The following is a 25,111-nucleotide window of genomic DNA, read 5'->3' on the forward strand; positions in this document are numbered from 1 at the left end:
TCGAAATACAGTACAGTATACAACATCGTTTATAAAAATACACGTGCACGCTGAGTTTCTTGAAGATAATTGTGACAAGTTTACTTAAAAAAACAAAAAAACTTTTCGAATCTGCATAGGAAGGTAAATACTATCTCTATTTTTATCTGTATCAATCAACTCAACCATAAAAAATTTTTCGAATTCACGTTTTTTTTGAATTTTTGCATTTTCTGAGAAGATTTACCATAGTAACATATATTTTTTTTTTCACCATCGGAAAGTAGAGATTTCAACGAACAGAAACCACAACAACTTTTTGAAAAAAGCTGATATTTTGACGGGTGAATTTTCGATTGAAAATTAGGGTGTTTTTTCGATATTAATTCAAAATAAGGTGAAAAAATAAATATTTTTAATTAAATAAATTACAGCGTATTTGGGACATAAAAAGGTAAGTTTTCACAAAATTTCGTTAAAAAAAAAAATTTTTGTAAAAGATAAAAAAAAAAACCAAAAACTTGGTTTTTTGAATTTTTCACATAAATTTTGAGGTTATGTGAAAAAAGTGTAAATACAAAAGTTTTAGATCTTTTTATTATCTACAACTTTTCCATTTGACTTTTTTCGATAGGACTTTTAGTTTTGCCGGAAATCGAGAAAAACCGTTTTATACCCTTAAAAACTCACTCCCATCCCCTTCCCAACCTCAGATCGCCCGTAAATTATTTTTCCTTTAATTTTTATCATATTTCCCTCATTTTCTAATGGGTTTCATCCTATTATGATTTTTTTTGGTTTTAAAAATTATCGACCCTGGACTAACTTGCAATGACTTTAACTTAAACTTTCAATGCTCATTTCAAATTTTTTTCTTCATATCAATTATTATTAATTTTTGGAAGAAAGGCACGGAAATGTTATAATGATTGCACATTGAAAGTTACAATGAATATTAGTGAGAAAAATCACCTGGATGAAAGATACAGGCTAAATCGATGGAATTTGGAATTTGAGTAAGTCTAAAAAATATCGATGCTTACAGTTCTATCCGCGGGGCCTATTTATGTTCATACAAAAATAAAAAAAAAGGAGAATAATAAAAATATGAAAAAATAAATAAAAATGAAACATAAAATGTAATTTATTTCCTTTTTCAATTCGCCCAGCGAAGCGGGCGGGAAACGGCTAGTCATATTATATTATAGAAATGTTGTACACCTCTTAGAGGAGGATTTCAAAGAGGGGAAGATTTTCATTATTTATGAGAATGCGCAGGCCTTAGTAAATCCTTTGTTCTAATGGTGTTATAAATTTACTCTTATTTTTCTATTCATAAATATATATTCTGTATTTATTATAATAAAAATAATTATCATACCATTGAGCCGGTTCATTCTGACCATGTCATGGCTGTTGCACTTAGAGTTAACGTCCAGCGCGCCAACGGCCAACGGCTAAGAGCACAAACGCGAAATTGTACATATGCGTTCAATTTTATAGCCTACTAGCTGTTGCCCGCGACTTAGTCTGCGTTTGATTTTGTTTTTTGATGTAGCATTAAATTTAGTTGTAGTTCTAAAAAAAATTAAAGTATTCAGTATCGCTAAGCCTTAAATGAGGGGTCTGCTGCTGTCCGCTGAGGAGTTCTGTTCTCTATCACCAACCACAGTTTGGGCAAAATTGGACACATATTATAACCTCTATAGCACAAAAAAAAATATCTAAATAATTTGTCGGAATAAGTTATGGTGTAAAAACGTCAAACACTTTCATCCCCTCTCCCAAAGGAACCGAGCTTAATGTCGGGATATAAAATATCCTATATTACTTCTAACACTTCCAAGAATATCTGTACAAAGTTTCAAGAGGATCGGTTAAGTAGTTTTTGCGTGAAAGCGTAACAAACAAACTTACATTGACATTTATAATATTAGTAGGGATTGAGGGAATTTCTCAACGGCTAAAAGCACAGTCATGAAATTTATACACGCATTAAATTGTGATAGTCACCATTAAATGGTTATTGGCTAAGCGCTAACATAACATGGGCACAACGCTGCCGTCAGGGTTAAAAGCACAGACATGTAATTCTGTAGACACATTCAATTGTAATAATCAATTCTAAGCATCACAATGACATGGCTGCTGCCATGACATGAATTCCGCGACGGCTAAGAGCACACACAAGAAACTACGTATTGCCATTGCCCTTTCCAAATACCACCATGACATGGTTGCTCCTCTTATCGTTGGCTTCCAATGAGCAAATTCTCCAACGGCCAAGAGCAGAAACGAAATTACACGCATTCAAATGTCATATTACTAATAATGTTAACGTACATCGGTTAACAGAATCTTCGAATATATAACATAATTTCTTTATTGGTTATTATTTATCACTAGTTGCTCCCAGCGGTTTCGGTCGCATTCACTGTGGTTACAACTTAATATTAAATTACTAATAAACAGCAGCAGAAATAATACTTATAAACGTAAATTTCCCGGCAGGGGAGATTTGGGATATATGTACAGTACCTCTGGATAAAATAGCTTTTTAAGCGTAAAATCATTTATTAAAATTGGTTCAGTAATTTCAAAGTTTATCGATTACAAACTAACAAAGAAAGAAGGAAATCCTTTTTTATAACCTCTTCCATTATTTTTCCTCCCTCAGAACTATGTCATTTGTATACCAATTTGATTTTTTTTATTGAAAGAATATACTTTTCAGATTGGTTGAACAAAATAGTTTCAGACTTCAGTAGTTAGATTTTTAATTTAAAATTACTGGAAAAAATATCCAAGTAGACGAAGTTGTGTATTTTTTTTGGTATCTATAGAAAATAGATTACATTACTAACAATGAAGTCGGTTTTATATTTTTTCAAAATCCTATTGTTTAATATGAAGTCAAGACTATTTACTGCTCGCTTTATTATTTTTTTTGAACTGAAAGAGCCAATTATATAAAGTCTAGGCCACACATTTAATTAATAAATATATGAATAATAGAAAATAACTTGTGTGAACTGTGAACTGTGTGAAAAGTTATACTTCTTTGGCGTGACAATTGTCAAAATATTTTCAAAAATGTGACTTTCGCCTTATTCTGCGTTTGTAGAAAAGACTACACTAACAATAGAAAAAAGTAATTAATTTTAGAAAAGTTTTAGTATAACGCATTATCTAGATAAAATAATTTTATTTACTTTTATCATAGGTACATGTACAAGTAAGGTAAAGTAAAGTAATTATAATAGGGGCGATAAATCGATCAAGCTGGGATTCATTTTTAGAAAATGTAATTTTATACGTGTTTTCCGGTAATAACCGATTTGGTGCAGACGAAGTTGCACGGGTCAGCTAGTGTTTGCTTATATAAGATAATTATATATATATAAATTTGTTTAGCGCGTGTCTGTTGTGTGTGTATGAGTGTGATATCTCTTTTGATTTTATTGTAAATTCTAGAGCTAATGATGTAGTACTGCCTAGTTTACGTATCACAAATAAATACATATCGTGAATACAGTCGTCAGTTCTCATGCAAACATACGTAGATGTCCAAACTTTTACTTTGTTGACTATAGTTAACTTCGGGGTGTAGGTTTTTTGTACGCGCATCGTAAAAGTTTGTTCTCATTATTTTTCACGAATGCGCCAAAAGAAGTACTTATAACACCAAAAAATTAAAAAAATCTCCGACTTCCAATATAGCACACATTATTGTACTAGTCTAGCCCTTTCATTTAATACCCATATTGAAGCATTTGTTAAAAATTCCGAAAATTAAATCAAACAATAAAAAAAACCCGTTCGGAAATTACGATGACACAGAATGACACACAAACTTATAAAACCCCGTCAATTTCGCGTCGGGGGTTAAATCAATGTACAAGTTGATTTATAACATTTATAGACATCAAAAACATAATTTATGTAAAAAATTTAAGTAAAGTTCCATATGATTCCAAAATTTCGTTTCAAAACACTATATTTTCTTTTCTTTGCTACAACATTGTTTGCTACAAGAAAATATATGTTTAGAATAAATAGAACCTCTATATTTGATGTACAACTATTTGACTGCAAAAGAAGAAGTATATATGTATATAGTATATTTTACTATTTTAAAAATTAATTTTACTTACACTTATAAAAAACGATCATAAATCGCTACAATTGCTATAAAACTAATACAAAAGGCATTTAATAATTTCAGAATCGGTGGTTGGAGAGCCGTAGTTTGATGATTAAAGCGCTCAGGCCGTGATTGCTAGAGAGTCGCAGGTTCAAATCCTGTCGGTTCCGAAAATTTGCATTGCATTTGAAATTTATAAAATTGAGGATTCATTATTTGATTTATTTGATAATTTAATTTAATTCAGATTTGGGTCATAGATTTACATAATATTTGTGATTTTGTGTTACTACGTTCCTTAATTCTTTAAAGAACTTTGACAGACGGCCGATAAAATGCGATTTAACCCAAGTTAAACCTAAAACCTCGCTTCGCTAGGTCAATTATTAATTATACTAAACCCTAAGAAAAATATAAAGAAATACGAAAGTGGGTGTTTGCTCTTAAGCTTTGAAAAGCGCTAGGTGTGACTAAAAATCAATTGTTCAGATATAGTTCACTGATTTCTGATGCTTACCATTGTACACAACTACCAAGCGTTTTAGACTTTGATATCTCAATAACCGTTGAGAGCTGTATTTATGAAATTTGGGGCTCTAGTTAATCTTAGGGGCTTCAATAAATAATTGTTAAATAGATTTTTAGTTATTGAGACGACGAAAGTGGCTCATGGTTCGTGTAATATTACACACGGTAGCGGTAGAAACGCTTTGCGTGTCTGATTATGAGATTTGCAGATTACGTATGATTTCTTTTTATGGGGGTTTCGTGCACAGCATTAAGAACATACAGAGACACGACAAATATTGAAACAACTAAAAACACTCCACTTTGTAGTGTTTCTCAAAAATGCGGTCAATTAGTTCACTCCATTTAGTAGTTGACAGTAATTATTTTACCTCTAATGTTTTTAACGTTTACAATGAAATGGGGGAAATGGGAAAGTTTGTGAGCTAGTAAACACACGCGGGTGTGCAGTTAGACGTGCGCTGTGCGATTTCACTGTTTTTTGACATGTTTTGCATTGTGCCCTGCATGCAAAAAAGGTGGAATGAGGATTCTATATGTTCTTAATTCTGTGGTTTTGTGCTACTGTCTGTAGCCTTTTTAAGTCTTGAGTTTTTCTATACACAGCTGAGAGTCGTTGTTTGCTTTGATGATAGGTAGGTAGGTACGTGCTTTTAGGGCAGTTTGAAAAAATAAAAAATAGACGAGGGCTTTTTATGTTTTTGTTCAGCTAGAACAAAAAATATAAAGCCCTTTAAATTCAAGTAACTGAAAATAAGTTTAATTTGTTGTGTAGTTTGGCTGTTTTGCAACTTTTTTTGGTTTCCTTTTGATATGGAAACATAAAGCGAGTGACGCAAATTAGCCGAGTAACGTTAAGAAAGCAGTTTTCATTTGAATAATAATAAAACAATCTAATTGGTCAAGTGTGTGGCGACACCTTGGGTTCCGTAATAATAGTTATAGCAAATGGTTCAAGGTTATATAAAATGCGAATTTATTTTTTTATTTTTAAAACTTGTTGCAAGTTTACAAATAAGACTGGACCCGCTCATCTGTCTAACTTCCATAGACGTTTGACGATACTTGTGATTATATTCATTAATCTGAGAGTGGCATCCATCCAGTACTGTCTAATTAATATAAAGTAACAGTAGGTTTTTTCGAACAACTGTTTATTCTTACACCGCGTCACACATGTTGTGTGAAAAACATGCGCCATGGAGAATGGCAAAAATGGACCGAGCTATTTTAGAAACCGTTCAGACTCCGAAATTATTAATTTGGTATGAATACTTTTCAAAGTTGGTATGAATACTTTTCAAAGTATATTTCTGTGCAAACGCTATATTTTAAGAAGTAAAAGATTTAAAAAAAAAACGTTCTAATTGCAGGGTCAACTTTAGGTTCCAAATAGCATTGTCCAATGTCAATTGTCAACTGACAACTCATTCAAATGTTATTCGTGGTCTTTTCCCATTTTGACTGTTTTGTGCTAATTGCGCATTATAGTGGATTCTTGGAATGTTACTGATTTTGTGACAAATTGGCGTGATTTTAGACTTACGATTTCACAGAATAAAATAAGTTTATTAAGACATTACAAATCTTTGGATTTCTTGCCTTTTCTCTTAATATGCATGTATATACTGCATAATATAAACCTTACTCTTGAATAACTGGTATCTATTGCTGAAAACTGCATTAAAATCCGTTGCATAGTTTAAAAAATCTAAGCGTACCACGAAGGGAGCGACTTTTGTTTTATACTGCGTAATGATATTGTGCCACTGGCAATTAAAATAGAAAAGCAGTACACTAAAATAAAGCATATTCTCTTGGTAATAAGTAGTGAGACAGGTAATAAATAATGGCCATTTCTCTTTTGATGAAAGGTATACGTAACCTTACTTAACAATTATATAAATGTTTTTTTTCTCCCTATTTGCTTTGATTGACTTCTATTGATTTTTTTGTTAGTCCGGTTGAGTACTACTAAGTAGTATAATTTTTACTCGTGAACGTGGATTTTTAATCTTGGTCTAAAACTATATGGGAACTCGCCATTCATCTTTTATTTGGCAATAAGCCCAGGTGGTAGGACTCCGACTTGACTTTCGGGGGGGGGCCGAGATTGAATCCCAGCAGGCACCTGAGAACATTATAGAACTCTCTGGTATGCAGGTTTAGTCACGATGCTTACTTTCACCGTTGAAGTAAGTGATATTTAAGTAATAAACACGCATATAATTTAGAAAAGTTCAGGCGCGTTCTGGCATTCGAACTCGGCATTCCAAGAGTGAAGTCAAAGTGCCACTGGAGTATCAACGCTTCTCAGTAGAACTAACGTTCCAAAATTTATCTTCCACTCGCTATAGGAGTTTTCTCTAAAGGGCTGTCGTAAGACTTGTTGCAAAAGTTTTCGTGCAGATGTAAATGTGTCCTAACGGTGAAATATAGCAGTGTTAGTAGTTTTAATGGCTGTGACATAGGTACAGATAGATCGATGGATTGAAATAAAGAATGGTTCCTCGCTTTACCGTACCCTAAAAATAAGAACTTAATTGTTTTCAGCTCCGTGTTCCAAAAAACAATAGCGTCCCCGCTTACTCAAACCACCAGTTTATTAAAGGCTTAAATTGGGCGTTCAGCTCGGTATTGTCAAAGTATATTTGTGGGTGGCTCTAGGGGGTGCAAAAAGTTAAAGGTGAGGGAGGTAGGAAAGGGGTACATAAACAGCGCTCGTTCGAGGAGTTCCTCACTTTACACCTGAGCTCCGGCACCGGAGCATGATCTTCAGAAAATGCTCCGGTGCCGGAATTTAGTGTGTCCCGGGGGAAAGGGGGGGGGGGTCTGTGGTGCGTAATTTTCTTGTACTAGTGTATACTATTTCTTTTTTTTCTGGTACTTAACTACCGCGGCCTAGTTCTTCCTGATTTCTGACGTCATCCTGTTTTAAGTCTCATCCATGGCCCCGGGAGCGTACGGACATATTCTTAGTCCAGTCCAGTCTATGGAATAATTCTTAGTCCAACTTCTCGCCCTCTGCAGCTTAACTACCTCATTGGTCTCGTGTACCATTCCAACTTCTTACATCATTCAGCCATGGGTCTCCTCCACGGTCGCGTGGGCCTAAGAACTAATTCTAAGTTCAACTCCTATACCTCTGCTGCTCAACTGCCTCATTGGTCTCGTGAACTTCCCAATACTTAATGTCATCCGGACATGGGTCTCATCCAACTAATTCTTAGTCTAAGTCCTTTCCCTCTGTTGCTTAGTTGCCTCATTGGTCTCGTGTACTTCTAAATTTCTATCGTCATCCGGACGTGGGTCTCATCTGCGGTCACGGGGGCGTATGGACTGATTCTTAGTCCGACTCCTCTCCCTGTGCCGCTTAACTGCCTTATTGGTCTCGTGTACTTCCTAATTTGTAACATCATCCAGACGTGGGTTTTATCCCTTAGAATCCTTAGACGATCATGCTCACTGTTAGACCAACGTGGCAGTTGTAATTAATTGCATTTGATATTAATTAAGTGCAGTAAAAAAACAACCATTTAGGTAATCTGACCGCTGCCGCCTACCAGGTCCAATTGTCCGAAACGACCGCAATATGTTTCATAATAGTCTGTTGATTACTGGACCTTGATTGATTATTTTGCTAAAACTACTGGTTTTGATCAGTGAGTGAACATTTTTTTTAATCCACATTTTTCTTTTTACAGAATGCATCCTCAGTTTAAATCCGCCGCCAGACGAAGGCCCCGCGCAGGAGACTATCAAGTAAGTCGTAGGAATCGTGCTCAGTACTTACAAATATCAACTCTCAGGGTCTAGATTCTATTTCTCATGTCGATTTTTAACGTCATCCAGATGTTGGTCGCATCCAAGGTCACGGGTGCGTTTGTCCGAATCCTAACCCGAGGCCCAAGCCTTACAAGAAGCATCCTTAAAGTTAACGTCACCTCCTTCCCCCCGCGGTCGTCGAGCTCTAGGGCTCCACTCCAGGCGTACTTTGCCTCCCGACCCCCATTACAAGTACCAACTCCATCGATTGTCCGAGAAATGTGCCCCGCCCATTGACACGTCAGCTTTGTGACTCTTCTTTATCTGTAACTCTGTTTCTTCTACAAATCTTCTCATTTCTGCAGAAGGGGTATCCTTTATTTCTTGGGCATTTAGTTCAGCTTGATCCGCATTCCATAAGAAGGATGTCTATTTAGCTGTTGACGCCTGCCTTGATTGGTCATGTCTCGGCCTGAGAGGCACTTGCGTTAATTATTTGTTCCTTTTCTGGAGTGCTGGATTCTAATCTTTGGTCACGCTAAATATAGTTTTATGTATTGGACTTTTCTCTCTGAAAATTCTGGACGTGAAATTATGAAATTGATAGTATCCACTGCATTGACTTGCAGAGCATCAACCGTATGACCGCCCTTTGCTGTACATTATCCGACTAGTCGAGTCCTTTTTTGGTACCCATATTGAGGAAGTTGCGAAAATAAGATATATGTTTTGCCATTTTCTGGCGGCCATCTTGTATAATAATCTATTCAAGCCCCTTGATTTGATACACATATTGAGGGAGTTGAGTTAAAATATGTAATCCGCCATTTTGGACCGATTTCGTCAAACATAACTAAGAAATCTTTAGAGTAATTTCATCTATCAAAATCAAAATCGGTTCATCCATCTTGGATTGTTTTGTGGGTTCGGGTTATGAAGTGAGACGTGCGCGAGGCTTTTCACTGCTGTAGACACAATGCACTGTATGCAATAGTGGCTGAAAGGATGTTTGTCCTTAATTCTCTGACATAAACCATGGGCGCTCAGGGGGAAATAATATGTAAATAACATACGTGTAAAAATAACCTGGGGTAAACTTCTCCAATTCCCTGTTGTCGTGCTTTGGAAGGTGGATACGTTAATTTTATCCCTTGTCAGGGGATAAAATAGATAATACACAAAAAGCAGAAGAATAAATTATAAAGATAAGTGCAAAGGCGGCCTTATCGCTAAAACGTTTTTTTTTCTGTTTCAGTAACCGCTCTCAAGTGGTAGAAGCTCCTTCGGGGTACATTCAGGACTTAGTGCGTCGGATCGTCAGCAACATTGCAATCCGAGTTCACTCTCTTATAGTGAAATATGTTCATGATGACATCACACTCTCGTTGACCATAAAACACCTTGCAATTGATAGTGTCGGGCAAGCGTGGAAGCCAACCTTTGCTGGTATGTTCTATTCTTATTAATTGCCTCTTCTCAAAGTTTTTTTTTTTATCAATTATTAGTGGAAACTATCATCTATAAACAGAGCATCGCTTTGAAGAGCATGCTTGGCTTTTTAAGAAAAGCCTGACCAGGATAAAAAAAAACCCGCTCTGGTGGCGCCACCTTTGCATGGAAATACATTTTACAGAGTAATTGTACAAAAAAATAGTTCCATTTTTATCCGCAATATTACACCGTCAAAAAACAGACTTGTCAGAATTATTAAGTAAAGCCTGACCAGGATAAAAAATCCCGCTCTGGGGGCGCCACCTTTGCATGGAAATACCACAGAGTAATTGTACAAAAATATAGTTCCATTTTTATCCGCAATATTACACCGTCACAAAACAGACTTGTCAGAATTGTTAAGTAAAGCCTGACCGGGATAAAAAAAAAACCCCTCCGGGGGCGCCACCTTTGCATGGAAATACATTTCACAGAGTAATTGTACAAAAACATAGTTCCATTTTTATCCGCAATATTACACCGTCACAAAACAGATTTGTCAGATTTGTTAAGTAAAGCTTGACCGGGATAAAAAAACCCGCTCTGGGGGCGCCACCTTTGCATGGAAATACATTTCACAGAGTAATTGTACAAAAAAAATAGTTCCATTTTTACCTGCAATATTACACCGTCACAAAAGAGACTTGTCAAAATTGTTAATTAAACCCTGACCAGGATAAAAAAGCCCCGCTCTGGGGGCGCCACCTTTGCATGGAAATACATTTCACAGAGTAATTGTACAAAAACATAGTTCCATTTTTATCCGCAATATTACACCGTCACAAAACAGATTTGTCAGAATTGTTAAGTAAAGCTTGACCGGGATAAAAAAACCCGCTCTGGGGGCGCCACCTTTGCATGGAAATACATTTCACAGAGTAATTGTACAAAAAAAATAGTTCCATTTTTACCCGCAATATTACACCGTCACAAAAGAGACTTGTCAAAATTGTTAATTAAACCCTGACCAGGATAAAAAAGCCCCGCTCTGGGGGCGCCACCTTTGCATGGAAATACATTTCACAGAGTAATTGTACAAAAACATAGTTCCATTTTTATCCGCAATATTACACCGTCACAAAACAGATTTGTCAGAATTGTTAAGTAAAGCTTGACCGGGATAAAAAAACCCGCTCTGGGGGTGCCACCTTTGCATGGAAATACATTTCACAGAGTAATTGTACAAAAAAAATAGTTCCATTTTCGTATCCGCAATATGGCGAATTATTTTTATTTTCCTCGTCAGGCTTTACCTTAAGAAATTTTTTAAAATCAACAGTTTGTTATCATCATCATCAAGCCAATACCGGCCCACTACAGGGCACGGATCTCCACTTAGAATCAGAAGCTTCTAGGCCGCAGTCCACGACGCTAGTCAAGCGCAGATTAGAAGAGAAGCAGTTAGACTTCGCACACCCTTGAGAACATTCTGGAGAACTCTTAGGCATGCGGGTTCTTCACGATGTTTTTCTTCACCGTTACAGCAAGTGTAATTTAAAACGTTTTTAATATAATTATACCTATAATCCAACAGACATAGACCAAGAGAACCCAGTCATCCGGCGGCTAGTGCGCTTGGATGACTTGACATTATGCCTGGACAAGAGTGATTCCGATGGCAAAATCCGGTTCTTCCACGAGCCGTTGCTTTACCGCTGCCAGCTGGAGTTAAGGTAAGTCCTATTTCATATTTCCTAATATTATTAAGAGGTTTTTCAAGGATAACAGCTCGCTTGCTAGCTATAGTAAAAAAAATATTTGCTAGTTTCTCTGGTACAGCATCAAGAACATACAGAAACCTTGTACATTACTAATATTGAAGCATCAAAAACCGCTTTTTCGAACAGGCTGTTTTTCACTTCATTCTATTTAGCAGTTGACGGTGATTATTTTGCCTCTAATATTCTAGCCGCTTACCATAAAACGGGAAAATAAGAAAAGTTTGGGAGTAAGCAACATTCTGCGGGTGTGAAGTCAAACGAGCGTGGGACGCTTTCGCTGTTTTTTGACATAATGCACTTCATGCAATAACGGCTGAATAAGGGTTCTGTATGTTTTTAATTCTTTGGCTATAGGTAACTTTAAAAATTTACTTAACTTTATTTAAAGGCTAGATACCACCCTAACGACAAAGACGTGCCGCTAAGTGATTTATCGTTCCGGTGCGATGTCGCGTAGATACCGATTAGGAGTATGTTTTAAATGTAACTGGCATACAACCTAACAGTTTAGCCCGCTACCAGCATAGACTGCATAATCACGTATCACCGATTATAGGAAAAAAAAAATTTTTTTTTCATTATTTTCATAGTAAACTTTATTATTGCACAGAGTGTTGACGCGCCTTGCATCGGCGAACACACGTCGCGCACGCATCATCAGCATCCAGCTCTTCTCCAGTAGGCTAGCTTGGGACGTTCACAACGAGCAGCTGGTATTGCTGCTACGTTTACTCAGGGAGCGCAGCCCTGTGGTGCCGAACACACCACCACCTGCACAAGCTAACGTTCAGGCAACGCCACCTCGTATGTACTTTTATACTACTACTAGTTCTAGCCCACGTTCTAAGACCGCCTTTATTACGGTTTTTTTTAAATTATAAAATCCCGTAGGGATATATACAACGTGTAACCGAATTACGAAATACCGTTGAAGGGTGCATATGTATATTTCACAGCGAATCACAAGGTGAAAATATTAAATCAAAAGAAGCATATTTATTTTGCCATAAAAACTAATTCAAAATATTCTAAGTGCTTACTTATGACACGCCTATTGAAGATGAAAGACCGACACGCGCTTAGTACCTGCGCTACGCGACGCGTACCTAATAAAGTGACAGTAATCAATTGATTTTAATTTTGCATTTGATGTCGTTACCTAAATAAATAAAAAATAAATTTAAACCTGTATATTATAAATAAAAAATACATTGTTCAAATCTCAATTACATTACGCTAATCTTCACTATGGAAGATTTTTGTCCTCGAGAGGGTTGCACAAATATATATTAATGTAGGAATGGTCTGGGTGAACTACCGCCTTGTAATTTTTGCACGTACCCTGATTTCTTTCAGTAAAAAGCTATGAAAGTGGTTAACTGAAAAACTATGAGCGTTTGAGTTTCATGGATAAGTCTCAGAGACAGTACAGTAATGTACATCTAAAGCCTGTGAATTATTATTTCGGTTTTCTTTTACACGTTGTATAGTAGTATATGTCACACACCTTCCTTGTAACTAGCTTTTTCCCAAAAATCAACTTTATTGGTTGCTTAGTTAGAACGTAAAGGTAGTACAAACACACACACTAACAAACACTTTCGCATTTATAATATTAGTAAGGATGGGTAGTTCTCAGAAGGGGGTGTGCAGTGTGGTGACGGCTGATGAGAATACAGTTCACCAACCCACTTTTTCCGCGGGTGTCGTACGAGCTGACTAAGGGAATATAACGAAGAACGTGCAGCAGCGTTATTTGTGCTACTACTACCATCTTCTGTGATAACCAACCCGTCGGCCCAGCGATGTGATTATGGGCAAGCCCTCCCGTTGGGAGAGGCCTTTTGTCCAGCATTGGACGGTTTTAGGCTGTTGATGATGAGTTAGATGTTAGTGTAGTTTTTTTTAATAATTTTTATTCCATTGCAAGTTTCCAATTTCACCTTGCGGTAAGTGATTATACACACTTTTTTTCAAGTAATAGACCTATTTTACGACAATTTTAGAAAATAGTTCGCTATGCAGTTTTCTTCACCTACAATCGTCACTGCTCTTGCAGAACCGTAACATCAAGATGCGCTTTTTTTGTTCCACTACAAATATGGTAGTGAGTACCTTAATTATAATTATTTGCTCATTATACATTATTTCGAGAATTAGTCATTAATCAGTATGTTAAATTATTTATCAGATAATTTTTATCGTGCACTCAAGATTTTAAGAAACATGGTAGATTGTATGGAAACATGGCAATGTAATCAGAAATAATGCTGGCTTACTTGGAGCGAATCTGTAGCATCACATGTCTCTGTGTGTCATATATTATCTCAGAAATTTAGCAACATAAAAACACGTTAACGCTATGTTTAGAAAGAGTAAGAGTCCAAAATGTTTTGACCCTACACGGACTTTAACTTTAGCCGGTGTTCCTTGTGTATTGTTAGACCTGATGACAATAGGACCACCTGAGAAGTACACGCTTTTGAAAAAAAAATCCATATCGGTCCAGGCGCCTTTGACAAATCATTGGACGATTCCTGCATTGCTCCGTGAAAGGAGGCCAAAGTAATAAACATAATTCTGTGAATTCAGGTAGGCCTACTTGATAATCACTATTGACGGTTAAATATGTCTGTTGACTCTACAAACGGTTCGGAAGGCAGGAAATATTAGGAACTTCTGCTTCACTGTCGTTTTCTATGTTAAAAATATGATTCGTACCTTCTACCACAGATACCTCAACATCCAGCTCTGCAGACCGCGTTGGAAATGAAAGCTGGTCAGAGTGGGCCTGGTCCTGGCTTCCTACTTGGATGGACCGTGAGGGCGTTGAAGAAACACGGGCTACTGCCACTCCCGCAGTTCTGGCTTTTACCGCATACTTTGAACAAGTATCTTTGGCCTTCTGGGTAAGTGGTGCCCGACAAACTTGTTTCACCGATATAAAAACAAAACGAAAGAGCAATTTTATTTGATGATATAACTCTTCCGTTTATTCCGTTTTAATTTATTTATTAATTAGGTTCATCTGAAACACACAGGTTATACACTGAAACTAGCTTAGGAACGACACAATTGAGAAACATTAAGTTGTAGTGAAAACCCAATTACTGGCAATCTGGCATGCGTATCTAAACAAAACACAAGTGCGGGTTCGCTTTAAGTTTACAATGATACTATTGTTGTAACGAAGGAAACGCTGTATAATGAATGAAGTTTAAAACAGAAACAAAAAACATAACTTAAATTAAAACAAAACAAAACAGTTTAACGAAAAACATATTCGAATTGGTATATAATTCGAACAGTTGCTTTAATAATCACAAAAACGCAGTTTATTTTTCCCGCAGAAACGACGGGGTTTTATAAGTTTGAAGCGCCTAGATGTGTGTCTGTCTGTGGCATCGATTTTGATTTAAAATGGCGCCGCAAAATGGCGGATTACATATTGTTTCACAACGCCATCAATGTATCAAATAAAAGGGCTTGACAATTAGAATAATGTTCATTTCAAATCTAAAATGGCCGCCACCACAAAATAGTTAATTACTTATTTTATTGGGGATTACTCTTTTTATTGGGGATCTATTAATTGGGGCGGCAGGTTTTTAAATTTTGAATGTAATTACTTGCTTAATACCATAAACACTAAACATTGCATATCGTTACGAAATACTGTAGATCGAATAGACGGTAATATAAAAAGGTAATTTATCTTTTAGATTACGGAAACAGATGGCGCCGGTCGCAAACGACGTCGTAGCATCTGCGAACTGACTGCCACAGACGCGGTCATCAATTGTAGAATGCGCTCGCCATCTTTTTTATATTTAAAAATGGCCGCAAGGAATCTAACTCTTGCCTCGCACGGAAAGTGCGCGTGCGGCCACCTCGACAATACGGTAAACATCTTTTTTTTTATTACCAACGAAGGAATAGATGGAAGCGGTATATGAATAAGATATTGATTCCTTACATCATTTGACGGCCGATTGGCGCAGTTTGCAGCGACCCTGCTTTCTGAGTCCAAGGCCGTGGGTTCGATTCCCACAACTGGAAAATGTTTGTGTGATGAGCATGAATGTTTTTCAGTGTCTGGGTGTTTATATGTATATTCTAAGTATTTATGTATATTATATATAAAAAATATTCATCAGTCATCTTAGTACCCATAACACAAGTAACGCTTAAATTGGGGCTAGATGGCGATGTGTGTATTGTCGTAGTATATTTATTTATTTATTTATCATTCGCCTATATATGTATGAATGTAATAAGTATAATCTTTGATTGCATTTTCATACACTTTTGAGATTTCCTACGCCAAGAACTTACGCTGTCCTTGCAATGCAATGCGCTCAGCGATATTTAAAAACGCAGCCGCGAATGTTATCGGCGAAGATGTTTTGAACTTTCTTAACATTTTCTATGTTCTTGCTACAATGAGCTATGTCCAGGCGTCAGTCGTGCAAAATATAGTACCTTTCGTTAATAAACAGGGTGAGTTTTCTTGACGGGATCGTATCGCAGCTACCCAAAACATTTAAGATTTGAAGAAATGCTTTGCATTTTATCGGCTAGCGCAGTAGGAATTCACCTTTAAGTTCACTATTCGCTGATAAACAATGTATTCATTTACTTTATCCATTGGTACACAGAATGATGAAAAACCAACAGTATACCTGGAAAAAATAGTAGATCCCAACGAAGAACCCTGGAGTTGGGTAGAGGAGGAGTTGAGTAACCAAGCGGTTGAGGCCGCTTTGGCCGAAGAGGAAGAGGTAAGTGTAATAGAGAAAACTTTACTACTGAACTTACTTATGTACTTTAAACCCTGTACGGGAGCTGGGAAAATGGGAAGATCTTCCTCCGAGCTGGTATTGTGATCGGGACCTAATGTGGTCGTCATCAGTGAAAACTTCAATAGCGCGATGTAGGATCCTGAGGCACCATCTAGCTAGATTGCAGTGAAGACCGCCACAGGACTCTCCTTCGGAACTGGAAAATAGCAGTGCTTTAGAGATAAACGTCAATGTGGGAGAATCGACCATCGCTGTTAACGTGCCTCATGGTCGTGGAGCGACGGCGATGCGTTGCCGGATCAACCGTCATTGATGTACTTCAAAGATCGAACGACGTCGATGTGCACTTTTTGTGGTGTGACTCTGTCTAACCAATCGTGTGTGTGCGATGTTTGCGTCAGGAGTACATAGTGCGTCGCGCGTGCGTTCGTGCGTTGCGTGTGTAGGTTGTGTGATTCGATGATCACGTCGGGGTCAACAATTTACGGGAGCCATAGTAATGCACTCGACGGTAACAATGGGAAGATCTTCCTCCGATCTGTTGTTGTGCTAGGGGACCATATGTGGCCCTCATTTGTGAAAACTTCGGTAGTGCGATGTAAGATCTTATGACGCCAACTAGCTAGGCTAATGTGGAGACCGCTACTCCCCCATAATAGTAAAAGTTGTATAGCATGTTTTGTCACGTTCCGACATATGAAGGTGCGGTCAGTTGAAGTGTGACAAAACAGGGCGTAACTATTTTGACGTGACGGTACGATAAATAACAAGAGTTATTTAGCAATATCATTTTTACACAAGTGAAAACTTGAAAATTGCCGACTAATAATTCTATTGTCGGAGTTATGTGCCTTTTTAATGTAAGGAATTGAAAATGTCACTTGTTTGTGTGTGCAGTCTACCAATCCGTACTCGGCTCGTGGTGGAATTCTCCTCGTTCTGGGACTAGATCCGTGCCCTCTAGTGGGCTGGTAATGAGTTGATAATGATGATGATGATGATTCATCATCATCACATCAACCGATAGACGTCCACTGCTGGACATAGGTCTTTTGTGGGGAGTTCCAAGTTCCACGGTTTTGAGCCGCTTGGATCCAGCGGCTACCTGCGACGCGCTTAATGTCGTCTGTGAGATGATGATTATGAACTTGTAATTTATAGTTGCCAAGATTTTACTACGATGAGGAGAGTGAGACAGAGGAAGACATGGATCCTTTTTGGCAGGACATGAAGCCTGTTATTTATCTTGAGTTGAATCACGTTAGAGCTCCACAATCGAGCATTTCAATTCCGAACGAAAAACCGATATGGGATTTTGAATACAGGTGAGCTTCTTTATTCTTTTGTTTAAAAACTCTCAAATTTTCAATCTCCCCGACATGACGCAGTGATGTGATTTCGATGTTTTCACATTATACGTAGAAAATGTATTCAAAATGCAATATGTAATCTGGAGTGTCTTTGGTAGGAGAACACATTTGGGTAGCAGGATATATGTAAAACGTTTCATGATTAAATATTGACATGACAGAATTGTAAGGATGTTCGGGCTTTAATACAGTTTTAAATAAGATCAATTGTACTTCGACTTTCTAGTATTGCGATGCTTGAATACGACGTATTAATTGCGTGCAAGCAAGCCTATGTTCTATTAAATATTTTATTAGCTAGCCCTTTACAAAAATCTCTTACCTTTAGGTAAGTAAGATAAATCGTAAGTCGTAGGTAAGTAGATGCAGTCTAAGATAGTAGCGGGCTAAACTTATAGGGGTATGTTCTAATTTATCTTACCAGAGGGCTACATCTGTCAGTAAAGTGGCTAATTATCTAGTAACGTCCGAAGAGCTACCAGAACAGACCAGAGAAAATCGATAACTATATCTCCCGCTTATCAAACAGTGCCCACCAGTGCGTCAGGGGCTAAAATCTAAGGCGGTTGTTATATTTATTATGTTTTTTTAGTGACTGGGAGGAACAGAGCATGTTGACTATTCGAGTAAGACCAATGCTGGTCAATATGTCCAATGGATTGCTGCATCGACTGGCTGTAATACGGGATGCGCTTAGTGAAGTGCCTCCAATAGTCGAAGGTATGTAAAATTATGCTAACATCAGCCTTTGTTTGTCTATTCATACTAATTGCTATTCGCGTACTTCGTCGGCGTTTATGTGCTTTTATATTCCGTAGGAACCGTTCGTTTTCAAGTTATGCCAAAAATCAAGTTGATTTGGTGCTTATTTAGGGCATGTAGGAAGGACATAAAATTTATAGAGTATATTGCTTCTTATGTAATTTATTTCTTCGCGTATATCAGCAAGAGTAATGTTTAGAGGCTTTAGCCTCCATTTCGGAGGAACCGCGTATTTTCGCCGCCACGAGCTCGCCTCTAACTTTTCTGAGTTATGTGCGTTTTTAATTCAAAGCAATTAAAATATCACTTGCTTTATCGTCGTAGGAAAACATTGAGATAATAATATTTTCAAATCAGTGTGAAGTCTATCAATCGGCACTGGGCTAGCGTGTTGGACTACGGCTTAAGATACCCGTGCCCTGTAGTGGGCCAGTAACGTGTTGATAATGATCAGTTAATTTAATAGGAAGACTTTACTAAAAAGCTTAAATATTTCTATAACACTCTGCCATTTTGCTTTGATTTTATGTATTGCTGTTAAATTAACTTTGCACCGACGTTGTTTTTCTTTTCTTGTCGTGCAAATTATAGATAAGCCAGGTAATACTATTTATTTGTTATCCCGTAGAAGTACAAGTGCGTACTCTCACAGTGGAAGAATGCGATGCCCTATCAGAGAATTTGCCTCTAAGGCATATTAACTTCCAATTGAGGGGTTTACATGTCCGTGTTCTGCCTACTGAGCATTCGGAGAAGCTGATCCAATCACCGCTTGTGTTGGACGTGCAATTTCCTTCAGCTGTCATATATTTTACTGAGCCTCTGTATCCTAACAGGTGAGCACACTACTGAATTACAATAATTATAACTATTTTATAATAATTTACGTGTATCAGAAGGTTGCGTGTTCAGATCCTCGGTTCAGAAGTCGGGGTCACCAGTTTTTGGTGTACCGATGATTCCTTAGGTACCCTGGGGTGTCACAGCTAGTACTCGAAATAAAAGATGTTAATGCGACCCACATGTATGATTAATACACCGTGCTTCACAAGCAGAGACGCGCCGAGTACTGTGGTATCGCGCGCAGGCGAATTAAATATTTAAGTACAATCCACATGTATCCACAGTGACTATAGATCAAAATACAGTTGTCACTATCCCGCGGGTGTTGTACGAGGCGACGGAGAACGGGAACGGGCAGCGGGACGTTCTTTGTGCTGTGCTGCAGAGCCTCTTTCTGGCTAAGCCTTCGAGGCCACGCTAACAAGCCCGCGTTACGCTTTTAAAATCATTGAGGATAATCAGCTACACAAAATCCGAAAAAAAGTGCTACTTATTCCATCGATTGCCATCACTAGTGAACCTAACCGACGTGAAATTACTATTATTCTAGTTAACACAATACTCACGATACATAAGAAGATAAAAAAAAAACGTATTTCTTTTTTACAATACATTTTATTATATTTAATTAATTAAAAAGGAACTTGTGTTAAAAAGTACTTGTTAAGTACCTTCTATTATAGAAGAAACAGATTATATATATTTTTTCACAACTTCATCAATATCGACATCAAATCAAAGAGCTTGACTAGAAAATACTATAAACCAAGATGGCCGCCAACATAAAATTATTAATTACTTACATATTCGCAACTCTCTCAATATGGGCATCTTATAGGCTCACTTTGTTAGTATTACAACTTACTTTGTTTGTTATTACTAATAACTAAATATATATATATTTAAATGTAGGTTTATAATAACTTTACAGCACCTATTTGTTCTCGCTAATGTTGTTCTAATCCGATAAGGCCGCCTTTTGTATTCTATTCCAGTCTTTGTGTTTCTCTCTATTCGTACTTTCTTTTCCTAACTGTGTAACAGTATGTAAAGTTTAGATAAAATAATAAGAAATTATATTGATTTCTGATGCTAATTATTCTATATATCATCTTTGGTATGTTGTCCACTTAGGTTAAATCAAATATTCTATCCCAATCGCTTTTACATATTAATATTGCGTCTCTTTGCAGAGTGTCTTCGGCAGCATGTCAGATGCCTGACGACTCGTCTCCGCTACTTCAAGGCGCACGTTTCCACACGTCCTCACGAATAAACTCCATGCGTGTTAGCATATGTTCACCACACGAAGACAACCCGAGGCCTTGTGCTAGTACTTCGCTGGAAATGGGCACTCATTCTTTGATAAACAAAGCACTCTTCAACCACCGAGAAAGTATTCTGTTCAATTACATCGTCGGAATAAGTAAGTGTTTATTCGGTATCTATTCAGTATTTATTCGGTATTGATCTTGTTATTGATCGGTATATGTATTAATTTCGGTAACTCAACCGTAAAAACTGCACGGCCCAGTGACGGTTTTTGCATATTCAATCAAAGTGATGATGCAGTCTAAGATGGTAGCGGGTAACCTGTTAGGGGTGTGGCAGTTACTTTTAACTTAAACCCCTAATCGGTTTCTACGCAGCGTCGTACCGGAAAAGCCCACAAGTCTCCCACCAGACCAGACCAAATGCAGAACTTCTCAAATTACAGATCTCGAATTATCGGAATAAAATATATATAGTGAATATATAGTATATTTATTATAAAATTTATGATAACAGAAAGTAAAACTCTCGAATCCATTAACTCTCAATGTCCATGAAAAAAATGGCGTCATTGCGGAAAGAAGACGCCAAAGAATTTATAATATAATTCTTCTTCTTATACATCCGGTTGGCGCAGTGGGCAGCGACCCTACTTTCTGAGTCCAGGGCCGTGTGTTTGATTCCCACAACTGGAAAATGTTTTCATTGTCTGGGTGTTTATCTGTATTTTATAAGTATTTATGTGTATTATATTCATAAAAATATATAAATATATTCCCATACCACCAGCTATGCTAACTTCGGGGCTAGATCGCGATCTGTGTATTGTCATTGTATATTTATTTATTATTTTTATAATATATATTCTACTTATTGTTAATCTATTAGAGGTTGGCCGTCAGCTTAGCGAACTTCTCGCGTTCTTGCGCCAAGCGAAAAAATGTTTCCACGCTAGCGATGATGATACATTCACGCATGGTTCTTTCTTCACAAACAACCAGATTTTCAAGTTGACAGAGATTGATTCAAAGATAATATGGCCTTCAATCATAAACATCCTGAAAAAACTCATTCTTAAAACATATTTCAGACAGCGGTCATAACGTAGCCATTGATCATATATTCCACACTTGCGACAATGGCGATACATTTGGCGAAATTTTCACTTAGTAATGCTTTATTGTAAAATCAACCTCTCCTGAGGATGCTCCACTGTCAGAGCGGAACGTGCGTAGAGAGCACACTAATAAAAAAAACCTCTACTTTAACCATTAAACCATCATTAATATGTAGTAGTTGGGATCGCTCAGGACGTGGCTCAGACATTCGACTTTACTCTTCTTGATGTTTTTTTATACTATAATTTATTATATGTGTATTTTATTTATTTAATTATAAAAGAAAAACAAAAACCACTATTAAAAGTTTATATAAAAAAAACCACTCCTCTGCTTGAGGGGCTCTTGAGTACCCAAGCAAACGGTCGGGTCTCCAGAGTGAGGAACTCACAGTACTTGCCGTTCCACATTGCCTGCCTTACGTATACGACCCATGATCCAAAAACCAAGCGAAAGCTTCTTAAGATATTGGTCGAAGCTTTTTTTTTTTTTTTTTTAATATTATTGTTATTTATTAAAGGTGGTTTCCGTGAAGAGTTTTTTTTAAATATTAATATTTTCTTTTTAGGTGAAGTGAACGTATGCGGCTCGGCACCGCGCTTACAAGCAGCAATCGAAGTGGCTAAGTCATTTATAAACGAAAAATTGACCAGCCCACTACGTGATACCACGCTCGCAAATGACGCTCTTAACGATAAAGGTGCGTATACTAATTCTACTGCCAATAGGTCGTAGCCCTATCTAGGGAAGCTTTTTGATGTTGTTTTATTTATGTAGTACACACATTATATATCTCTTTTTTGATTTGCGTATTTTCATCAAAACATATTACCGTGAAAATGAAAAAAATCGAAATTATAAAATGAAGTTATTCGTTCAAGTTATACATAAGTATAAAGTAAAATCCTTTCCAAAAAGTTCTTTTAAAAAAGCATAATTTTTATTCTGAGTAAAAATGAAAAAAATGAATCAGTTGTGGTTCTTTATCTCATTAAATAGTGTGAGTGGAATGAAAGCGCAAATTCTGAATTGTTGTGAATAATATACCCAACAAATACCACTTCTTTAGTTTGCCCCCATTAATATTTCCGTCTATAAACTAAATACAATTATATTATTTCTAATAATTCTCCTGCATTTCGCGGGGTATAGCAAATTAAGCCAATTTCAAATTTAAATTTTATAAATTTAAAATGCATATAAAAATGTTCGGACACGACAGGATTTGAACCTGCGACTTTCTGGCATGACCACTAAGCTACGGCTCTCCAACTGCCGACGCCGAAATTAGTATATGGATTTATTAGTATACAGTTTTATAGCGACTAGCGCCATCTAGTAGGAAGCATTGTAGTTTCTATCTCGATTTCAAAGGTTCATATTACAATTTTGTTTCAAAGTGTATCATCACTTTGAAGCAAAGGTTGTCACATTGCTTTTTTTTTTAATTTTTTATCTATGATATTTCCTCCAAAGGCGTTAAAAGTATATGAACAGACACTTACTTGACCAGCGTGGACCACCAGCAAGGCTAGCACGGGCGGGAGTTAAAATATATCCCCCGATAATATCCCCTGACAAGGGATATAATTAACGTGACCACCTGCTAAATCACTGGAACTTGTAATAGGAGAAGTTTACCCTCGTATATGCACATATATTATTCGGATATTATTTCCACTTGTGCGCCAGTGCTCTGAGAGTTAATAAAGCTGTGGGAGAAGATAAATTTATATCCTTTCCCCGGGGAAACGGGCTGAAGACGATTATAACCCCGGGGCTATAATCGTCTTCTGCCCATGCTAGCCGTGCTGGAAGGCTTAAACCTTTCATTCTGACCTGTGCCTTGTAATGGATTGAAAATGATGATGATGCTAAATTTTGTTCTTAATATTCCAGAGTTAGTGGCGCTGGATGTAACGCTGGAGAACATAACGACGCAGGGCTACCTTACGAAATATAACAACGCACATTTCTTCAATTTGGGCTCTGTGAAAGTTACTGCTTTACAAGCGAGTAAGTTTTAAGTTTATGCCCTCACATGCAGTCTGAACTTTTAGGTTCTTATTTTTTCAAATATTTAGACAAGTGCTTGACTGCAGTCACACCTGATGGTAAGAATTAATGCAGCCTAAGATGGGGCGCGCTTGCCTAGAATATGCCTATTCACTCTTGATTTGAAGGTACCCAGATTATAGGTATCTGGGAAGACGGAAGATGGGACGGCATTCTGGCCTTTTGCGGTGCGGTATTTCAACAACGTAACGGTGCAGATTCTTTCGGTACCTCGCAGCTAATTCTGAAAAGCTGACACACTCCGAAATTATGACATATTAAACCAATTCCCCTAACAACATGAGGAAACCTGTATGCCTGAGAATCCGTCATAAACTCCTCGAAGGATTGTAGTGTATTAATCTGCACTCGGCCTGTTTAGTGGACTAGACCCTAAGGATAACGAGGCACCGTGAGTGGTCGATGTACCGCGGACGCGTACGAAGCGCTTTGCATCTTTGTTTCTGACTCGCACCACAATGATCTGGAATGTAATTCCGGCTTCAATTAACCCCAGTACCCACAATATGAGTACCTTAAAATCAAAAGTGAATAGGCATCTTCCAGGCAAGCGCGCACGACCTTAGACGCAGCCTAAGGTCACTTACCAGCAGGTAATTTAAAGTCAAGGGTTAATTTGTAACGGAAAAAAAAATCTTGCTTCAAGGATAACTGGTAGATACTACTGGTGGATACTGGTAGAAAAATCTTTTTGATAGATAGCCTAATTTTTGAGAAATTTTATAGGTCATTTAAAATCATGCTACGACCCTTAAGAGTAATTGAAGTAATATCGTGGGCGGGAAATGCGACGCCCACGAATTTCAGTGTACTCCGCGTGTAGAATAGCGGCTGAAAGTTTGTACGAAAATAATTGTTTATTAGTAATATAAGTACTTTTAGCGGCTAACCGTGCTGGTAAATTAAGTTATTGCCAAATGTCTCAAGTCCACATCTCCTAATAATTTAATTTATGAATTTTAAAGCTTCTAATTATTTCCAGGTGCAAGCGGTGTAAAACACGCCTGGATTCTTTCTGCACCAGAAATACCGAGTATCTCGTAAGTTTAAATTAATTTACTAAATTTTAAAACAAAATTACGATCGCCAGTATTTTAGAAACTGATGTAAAACCACTTTTTTTATGTCCTAAAGTTTTGGTCAGCAATTTATTTACAGCACAAATAGAATATTCGCTTCATAGTAAATATTAAAACGCTTCTGTCACATCAGAGAGTTCGATTAAGGGGGTTCCTAGGTT

The 25,111-nt window shown here is 37.2% G+C and overlaps 1 protein-coding gene across 1 annotated transcript in view; it reads left to right on the plus strand.

Annotated features, from left to right (window-relative positions):
• The window catches only part of LOC120635992, a 107,910-nt gene that overhangs the window by 13,757 nt on the left and 69,042 nt on the right, over nucleotides 1-25,111 (plus strand). Inside the window, exons 4-17 of the mRNA XM_039907213.1 lie at nucleotides 8,356-8,413; nucleotides 9,672-9,862; nucleotides 11,442-11,580; nucleotides 12,239-12,432; nucleotides 14,362-14,537; nucleotides 15,351-15,530; nucleotides 16,287-16,409; nucleotides 17,592-17,755; nucleotides 18,393-18,520; nucleotides 19,191-19,398; nucleotides 20,599-20,831; nucleotides 22,364-22,495; nucleotides 23,695-23,811; nucleotides 24,854-24,911. Of these exons, the coding sequence (XP_039763147.1) occupies nucleotides 8,356-8,413; nucleotides 9,672-9,862; nucleotides 11,442-11,580; nucleotides 12,239-12,432; nucleotides 14,362-14,537; nucleotides 15,351-15,530; nucleotides 16,287-16,409; nucleotides 17,592-17,755; nucleotides 18,393-18,520; nucleotides 19,191-19,398; nucleotides 20,599-20,831; nucleotides 22,364-22,495; nucleotides 23,695-23,811; nucleotides 24,854-24,911 (2,101 nt within the window). The remainder of the gene's footprint in view (nucleotides 1-8,355; nucleotides 8,414-9,671; nucleotides 9,863-11,441; nucleotides 11,581-12,238; nucleotides 12,433-14,361; nucleotides 14,538-15,350; nucleotides 15,531-16,286; nucleotides 16,410-17,591; nucleotides 17,756-18,392; nucleotides 18,521-19,190; nucleotides 19,399-20,598; nucleotides 20,832-22,363; nucleotides 22,496-23,694; nucleotides 23,812-24,853; nucleotides 24,912-25,111) is intronic.

This window comes from Pararge aegeria, chromosome Z (assembly GCF_905163445.1).
Source record: "Pararge aegeria chromosome Z, ilParAegt1.1, whole genome shotgun sequence".
In the NCBI taxonomy this organism is placed as follows: Eukaryota; Metazoa; Arthropoda; class Insecta; order Lepidoptera; family Nymphalidae; genus Pararge; species Pararge aegeria.